This window comes from Triticum aestivum, chromosome 5A (genome assembly GCF_018294505.1).
Source record: "Triticum aestivum cultivar Chinese Spring chromosome 5A, IWGSC CS RefSeq v2.1, whole genome shotgun sequence".
NCBI lineage: Eukaryota > Viridiplantae > Streptophyta > Magnoliopsida > Poales > Poaceae > Triticum > Triticum aestivum.
In genome coordinates, this window is record NC_057806.1 from 156,753,107 (window position 1) to 156,761,596 (window position 8,490).

General features: G+C 49.5%; 1 protein-coding gene across 1 annotated transcript; it reads left to right on the forward strand.

Moving 5' to 3' along the window:
• The first annotated feature begins 242 nt into the window (after positions 1-242).
• Positions 243-1,833, forward strand: LOC123106734 (UDP-glycosyltransferase 91D2). The gene has a single exon (XM_044528817.1). The coding sequence runs from the start codon at positions 298-300 to the stop codon at positions 1,660-1,662; it is 1,365 nt and encodes a 454-aa protein (XP_044384752.1). The 5' UTR covers positions 243-297; the 3' UTR covers positions 1,663-1,833.
• Positions 1,834-8,490: the final 6,657 nt, after the last annotated feature.

The window sequence follows — 8,490 nt, forward strand, 5'->3', positions numbered from 1 at the left end:
ACAACTCTTTATTGGAGGCCTTCTTGGCCGTACGTACGTAAGCGAGTAGGACAAGCATCGCAGCGAGTAGCGCAAGTTTTCATTTTCACAGCACACTTGTTTATTTTTTTACCTACGGGTGGTGGCAAGGGACATTGCTAAAAAAGGTAAGATAGGTAAACTAAGTGCAAAAAACAGATTTGTCTACTTTACCGTGTGATTCGTAGGGGCTATTCATAGGAGTTGAGATGCGATATCCCGGCAAAAATCGCTAAACTAAGCTAATCCAAGCTCCTTGGACGCGCGCGCTCTGTCCCCATGGACGAGACCGGCTCATCCCCCCCGCTGCACGTCGTTATCTGCCCGTGGCTCGCCTTCGGCCACCTGCTCCCCTGCCTGGACCTCGCCGAGCGTCTGGCGTCGCGGGGCCACCGCGTGTCGCTCGTCTCTGCGCCGCGAAACATCGCGCGGCTCCCGCCTGTGCGCCCAGCTATGGCGCCGTTCGTCGGCCTCGTGGCACTGCCATTCCCACGCGTGGCCGGGCTCCCCGATGGTGTCGAGTCCACCAACGACGTCCCCTTCGACAAGTTCGAGCTCCATCGCAAGGCGGCCGACGGCCTCACCGCGCCCTTCTCCGACTACTTGGAGTCCCTATGCGCCGAGCCCGGCGGAAGGAAGCCCGATTGGATCATCGTGGACTACTTCAACGACTGGGCGGCCGCCGCCGCCATCCAACACAAGGTTCCATGTGCGATGCTTGTCCTACTCGCTGCGACTGTGGTTGCCACCTTGGACATTATACTGTCCGAGCGCACCGCGTCCCGATCGGAAGGAGCGCCAAGGTTCGTGACGGAGAAGACGGGGCTAATGTCTCTACAATGCAAATGGGGGATGTCCATCGCCGAGCAGGTCTCCTTGACGCTCCAGAGGTGCAATCTCGTTGCCATGCGGAGCTGCAATGAGTGGGAGCCCGAGAGCGTCGCTCATGCCGCGACGTTCGGCGGCAAGCCGGTTGTCCCCTTCGGCCTCCTGGCGCCGTCGCCTGACGGAGGTCGCCGCGGCGACAGCGGCAAGGACGATACGGCCGTGAGATGGCTCGATGCGCAGCCGGCCAAGTCGGTCGTGTACGTCGCGCTCGGAAGCGAGGTGCCGCTGCGCCCGGAGGAGGTGCGCGAGCTTGCCCTCGGGCTTCAGCTGGCCGGGACGCGCTTCCTCTGGGCTCTGAGGAAGCCACCGGCTGTCGACGCCGACGTGCTCCTCCCTCAGGGGTTCGAGGAGTGCACGCGCGGCCATGGCCTCGTGATAACGGGCTGGGTTCCTCAGCTCGGGATACTGGCGCACGACGCCGTGGCTGCGTTCCTGATGCACTGCGGCTTGAGCTCCACCATCGAGGGGCTCCTGTTCGGGCGTCCTCTCATCATGCTGCCCATCATGGGGGACCAAGTGCCGAATGCAAGGCTGATGGAGTGTAGGAAGGTCGGCGTGCTGGTGCCGAGAAACGAGAAGGACAGTTCGTTTGACCGAGAAGGCGTCGCGACGGCGATTCGGGCTGTGGCGGTAGAGGAAGAAGGTAGGAGAGTGTTTACAGCCAACGCCAAGAAGCTGCAAGAGATCGTGTCAGAGACGGAGTGCCATGAGAGGCATATTGACCGGTTTATTCAGCAGCTTAGATGTTACAAGTAGTGAAGTGAAGCGTACGTCTTGATGTTACGTGGAGTCCTGGACTTAGAACATGCAGTAGAACAAGCTTCTGTATATTGGGATGAGTCGAAATTGAAACAAGCCTCAGTTCCAATCATGCATACCGTGATTTCTTTGTGATCTTTACTCATTGCAGAGGGTACCTCTTTGCGATGCTCCCCATTTTTATTTTATTTTACTTGACTAACTTTCCGAATGCTTCATTTCTTCTTCCCTACTACTCCCTCCGTTCCAAAATAGATGACCCAACTTTGTACTAACTTTAGTATAAAGTTGAGTCATCTATTTTGGAACGGAGGGAGTATTAAACAATCCAATATGAACTTTCTTAAGTGCACCCCGTAATAATCCGAGAAAACCGGACGACTCATTCATCACCACACGATTAGTATCACAAATCTGAATCTAACGGACATCATTGATCTAATAGCTTTATGATGTGGATTTGGCAATTTCCGATGACTGACCGTACTCCACCACCCGCCCTCCAATCCAACGAGTTCCTAAAATCACGTCAATGATTCCGCCCCCCGATCTAACGAGTTCCTGAAATCACGTCAACGATTTCCTTATGTGAACAGGCCTCCACACCACACCCGACCGCTAATTAGTAATTACCCCTGAAGATCAAGGAGGCGAAGGAGTTGCGGCTAGAGGCGGAGTCCGCGCTGGAGGGGCGCGGCGTCGCGACTGGCCGACATCGCCGCAATCGTCATGGGGAGGGACGGGTCCCCGTTGAGTGCAATCGGGACGAGAGCGAGCAATCGCTCGAGCAAACCGCCACCTACGCGCTGCTTACGGCGCCGCTAGATTTCGGCAGCGTGGGCGACGTGTTAGAGATCGTTGATGCGGCCGCATGTGGCCGGTTGCTCACCATGCGGGAGATATGGGGTGTCAGCCGCAGCCTCAGGGCGGCGAGCGGGGTGTTTGACCAGGTGAAGAGGCTCGCCGGGTAGATGTTGCATGCGAGGTGAGGGAGTTGGCTCAGCATGGGCACGCGTGGCCGATGGCCTGGGGCGCGCGGTGGCCCGAGCGAGAGGCCAGTGAGTCCCCTTCTCTGTCCGTGCCCTCTCTCCTCCTTCTTCTAGCAAAGGGCGCGTGCGGGCTGGCCATTGCGGAGGGCGAGTACGGGCCATGCGGACCGGAGCTTGAGGAGGGCAAGCGCGGACAACGTCGACCGGGGCCTGAGGAGGCAATGCGACTGTTGCTTGAAGAGAACGCGGGTGCAGACAAAGGAGAGCGAGCGTGACCGGAGGTTGAGGACGGCGGCGTCTGTGTTGTGTTGGTCTGCGTGCTGTGTACTGAATAGTGGGTTGTGTCCTGAACTTTTGATGCGAGCTGTTGTACACTGATCCTTTGTTAGATAATCTCATGTTTTAAGGGAAATCCTATCTCATCTCTAATACTAATATTTGACACCGATTCCCTAGAATGGTCATGTTAGCGACTTAACTTCTTCTCTTTTTTTGTCAGGACCCTTCAGAGAAGTTGAACCGAGCATAAAAGTTTTTACTAAAAGCAGCCAAGAGATACCCAGCTCCCAGGGCCTGATGAGGTGCAGGTTTGGCCTTTTGATCCACTTGAGTGCTTTGTTTCCATGGAAAACTGGATGAATCAAAGACAACAGCATAGCCTATTTTTTTTCATTATCTAATGAATATATTTTATAGACAAAGAGAACATCTACATGTAAATTTAGAAAATATAGTTTTGTTGAAACATTCATATTTCTGTTCTTTGGGCAAATCGAACGCACGATGTTCCTATTTCTTTATTTCACGATGAGTCATATGCTTGCAACAATAACAACTATTTTTTTTTATTATAACTGTCCAGCTTTTTCAGATGTTGGAAATTTATATACTTTTTGCATCAGAAGTTTGCATAGGTTAATTACTTCTCTCCGCAAAGGAAATATCCTTCCGTGTTAAAAAAATATCCTCCCTTCAATACAACAAATAAATTCAATATTCATCCGCCAAACGAAAAATGATAGTTCATTATTAGTACATTATTATCAGCTATTGATTGTGTAATATTTATAAGTAGTGCATCACTAGATTTTATTTTATTTTAATGTTTATCTATTAACTAGGATTAACATGTATATTCTTTTTAAAAAATATGTGTGTTGCACGTGCATGCTAACTAGTCCTTTCTAACTAATCAAACATCTAATTCCCCTTTTCCTTACTAGCTAATTGCATCCATCGCCCAAAAAACCCATGCATACCGGGCTGATTCATAATCTTATGCATGCCAGCGAATTAAAAGCCAAAACAGATGATGTCACTAAAAAATTCTTCCTATTTTGAAACTTTAAAATATTTTCTAGTTTAAACCGTTGCTCCGATTCAAAATCTGTTTTCACATAAAAATTTCACCACGACAAAATCTTCGAAATTAGATCCCATGTTGGTATGTCTCGACGACTCTTTTTTCACGTCAAAAATTACGAAGTGACTATGTAAAGTATCACATCTACAACACGTAACTTATCTTGGTGTTTACACTAAAGTTTATGTTTCAACTACTTTTTTTTGCCTAGGTCAAATCTACCATGTCATTCGTGGTAAATTATCAAGTCTATAACACCACCGTCTACCATCAGTGTCGTGCTTGGGCTGCGAGGTGAGGTCCACGTACCGACACGGCATGACCCACTTATGAAATGGAACTTTGTGGGTCATGTCGTGTCAGGCCAGTTTTGAAGTGTGTCGGTCTGATGCAGTGTCTGAGCTGGGCTATTGGCCACATATGATCGGGTGTGTGGTGCATAAAATACCATGAAATTTACGCTGAAGTTACGAGGGTATCTTTTTCAACTTCTTTTCCTCGGATCAAAATTACAACGGTGATTATATGTCAACTATCATGTCTACGGTCGAATTACCATGTTATTTACACAAAAGTCATAGAGATTATGTTTTTTTGAAGGAAAAACTAAACAAAGTTATGGTCGCGTGTCTACATGAGTTATCAGCTCTGTTGTGTGTATATTACCATGCTATTTACACACTTTTATCCAGGGTCAAAAAGTTGAAGGAAATATGCCCTAGAGGCAATAATAAAGTTTTTATTTATATTTCCTTATATCACGATAAATATTTATTATTCATGCTAGAATTGTATTAACAGGAAACTTGGTACATGTGTGAATACATAGGCAAACAGAGTGTCCCTAGTATGCCTTTACTTGACTAGCTCGTTAATCAAAGATGGTTATGTTTTCTCACCATAGACATGTGTTGTCATTTGATGAACAGGATCACATTATTAGAGAATGATGTGATGGACAAGACCCATCTGTTAGCTTAGGGTAATGATTGTTTAGTTTATTGCCATTTCTTTCTTCATGACTTATACATGTGTCACATCCCTAGAATTTGTTTGTAATTAGTTGCATTTTTGAGCATCATGCATCATGTTTAAATTCTGAAAGTTGAATTGAGGTTAGTTGAAACCCTCAGAAGTCACTTCAGAAATAATCAACATTAAAATCTTTTCAAATGGGTCCAAGAAAATGTTCATGTTTCTCTTTGAAAATATTGGCCAGAACTAAAATTCAAACCATTATTTTCAGGAGCTCATAAATATTTATTTTGGATATTTGCAATTAATTCAATAATTATTTGCATTGGATTTATATTTGATATATTTCAAATATGATCCAATAATTCTGGAAATTGTTGTGGGGCTTTATATTAATGTCACTAGTCCATACAACAATTTACAGAAGCTCGGAAATGATTTGGGTAAAATCAAATCAAAACAGATTTAAAGAAAATAGGAAACAGAAAATAAAAGAGAGAGAAGGAATCGTACCTGGCCTCACCTGTGCAGCCCACCAACCGGCCCAACACTGGGCAAAGCCAGCCCAGCCCACCAGGGGCTCCTCCTGTCGTCTTCCTCCCCTCGCCCCAAAGTTGTTGCTGTCGCCGCGAGAGAGCGCCCGCGCAGGCCGCAGGCTCCAGCTCCTGCTTGCCACCTCCTGCCTTCCCCTCGCGCCTGGAGACGCCCAGAGACCCCTGACCTTTCTCTCCCTCGCCCGCAACCTCTCCCCTCCCCTCTGCTCTCTCTCCCATGGCCGACCGAACGAGCCGGAGCGCACCGACGCCGTTCGCCGTGGCCACAACCACTCCCTCGCTCTCTCTCCGCGACCCCGAGCTCCGCATCTTCGCCCTCCTCGTCCACGCCGAGACAAACAACCGGGGGAGCACCGCATCGCCGTCCCGGACGTCTTCTTCAACCTCGGTCCGGCGATCCCGCCGCTTGATTCATCACCATCAAGCCATTCCCGAGCCGCTGAGACCATCGTCCGACTCCTTGTGAGCTCCGCCGTCGTTACCCACTCTTCCCCGCGTCGTTTCCTTGCCGTAGCGCCGTTCCCCGCCATGACCGAAGCTCACCGCCGCCTGGCTTTATCGCCGCCGTGGCCTAAGCTCAAACCACACGTGCCCTTGCACCGCACCGCGCTCCTGGTGCCTCCAGGAGGCCTCCTAGCCCCTCTACTCGCTCGCCTGCTTGATGCAGGCCCGCGCCCGCATCTAGCCGAGCTCCGGCCACCGCTAGGGTTGCCGTGGCCATCGTCTCCGGCCGCCCCGCAGCCTCCCGCATGATCCCCTGGATGCATGCGAGGATGGGCGTCGCTCTGGCACCTCCAGGGCATCAAGCCGACCCATGTATCGCCGTCCCGAGCAACTTCGGCGATCCTCCGCCGTCGGGTTTGGTCGCCGGTGTTCAACTCCGGCGTACTGACGTGGCAATGTCATTAGTGGCTAATGACCCACTAACTAACCCCCTGGCTCATTGACATGCGGGCCCCACTGCCTAACTAACCAGCTAACAAAAATAGTTAAGTTTAATCTAAACACAGTGGCCCCACGCGTCAGCGTTGACCTCGCTGACGTGGCCGTTGACCGGACCCACCTGTTTGTGACACTAAGTGTCTCAGGGTCACTGACCAGTGGGTCCCACTGGTCAGGTTTGACCTGGACCGTGCCCCGTTGACCTGCTGACGTCATGATGATGTCAGGCTGACGCAGTAATCCTTTTCTGGATTTTAAATAAATCTTAAATGATTTGTTTAATTCAGAAAATATCCCAAAACTTTGAAAAATCATAGAAATTAATCTATATCTCCAAATGAAATAAGTTATATATGAAAAATTATCAGAAAAATTCAAGGAATCCATCTGTACCATTTTCATGCATGTTTGAACAATGTTTGTCCTCTGTTTTGGAAAAACAAATAAAGGGCATTGAAATAATCATATATGGAGTTGGAATTTGAATCATGTATTCAAACCAACTTCATTTAAATCATAGCTAGATGCATTAGCTCAAATCACAGCATATTGCCATGTCATGATCATGCATCATATTGTGTCATTGCATTGATTCTGTTCTTTCTCAGTTGCCGGTGTTTGTCCCCTCCTGATAGACGTGGTTCCGACGATGTGATCGATGACACCGATGAAGAACTATACTATCTTCAGAAGTGCCAGGCAAGCAAAACCCCTTGTTCATTCTGATACAATCCCACTCTCTCACTCCTACTCTCTTTTACTGCATTAGGACAACAACGTTTCAACTGTTACATACTGCGGTAGCTAAACCCCTTTCCTCTGCATGACCTGTCATTGCCACAGTAAATAGATGAAACCCACTAGCATGAGTAGGAGTTGTTTGAGCCCTGATGTGCCTACTCATTCATGCTTGTTTGTCATGCCTGCTACTGCTTAGAGTTGAGTCAGGTCTGATTCATTGGGGATGAATTGGAATGGTGATGAACATGTCCTACTGTGTGTGAGCTAAGTGTGTGAACACGATTTGGTAAAGGTAGCGATGAGAGGCCATGTAGGAGTACATGGTGGGTTGTCTCATTGCAGCCGTCCTCAGGAACTGAGTTCTGTGTTTGTGATCCATGAATAGTTACTACCACACATTGGGTCCCGGTAACTCGACCCCTCTCGACTTATTGATCAACTCGATCTCTGTCCAGGAGTTGCAACTAGTTTCTGGTGTTTGTAGGTAGTGTTAGTAGTCTACCAAGTGGCACCCGGTACAGGTGGGCTTGGGACAGACTAGGCACAGTGGCACGGTGTACCAAGTGGCACCCGGATGGTGGGCTTGGGAACCCTGCTCACATCGTTTGGGGCTGTGAGCGACACCCCGGCCGGATCTCCTTGCGGATGGAACCTGAATAGGCGATAAACCTGGACTAGAGACTTGTGTGGTTAGTCAGGTCGTGGCCGACTCCCTCGTCAGGCTTCCTCTTGAAGGTTGCCGAGATACACGACGTGTACATGGTGGTAAGTGGCGAGAGCATGTGTGAAGAAGTACACCCACTACTAGGGAAAATCCTATACACAGAATTTTACCAGTAGCGCTGTACAAAATCAAGCGCTACTGCTACTTAGTAGCAGCGTGCGTAAATAAACCGCGCTACTGCTATGACTTTAGCAGTAGCGTGTACTAGCGAAAAGCGCTGCTGCTACGTTTGAACTGGGCGCACATGGCTAGCCCAACCTAGCAGTAGCGCGTATAATGGCCCAGTGCTACTCCTAATCTCCTTAGCTGCAGCGTGTATTCCAGAACGCGTTGTAGCTAACGTAGCAGTAGCACCCTTTCTGGAACGCGCTACTGGTACTTCTGACTTAACCACGCGGTTCGTCCTTCCCCACGGCCACTTCATCCCCCAAATCAACTCCACTCTCGCCGCCGCCGTCGCCCCTCGGCCGCCGCACGCTCTCCCCACGCCGCCCCCAACCCCAGATTCAACGCCGGCCCCGCCCCGACCTCAACGCC

Coding starts and splice junctions, on each gene's coding strand:
- LOC123106734 (XM_044528817.1), top strand. CDS start 298: ATGGACGAGACCGGCTCATCCCCCCCGCTGCACGTCGTTATCTGCCCG.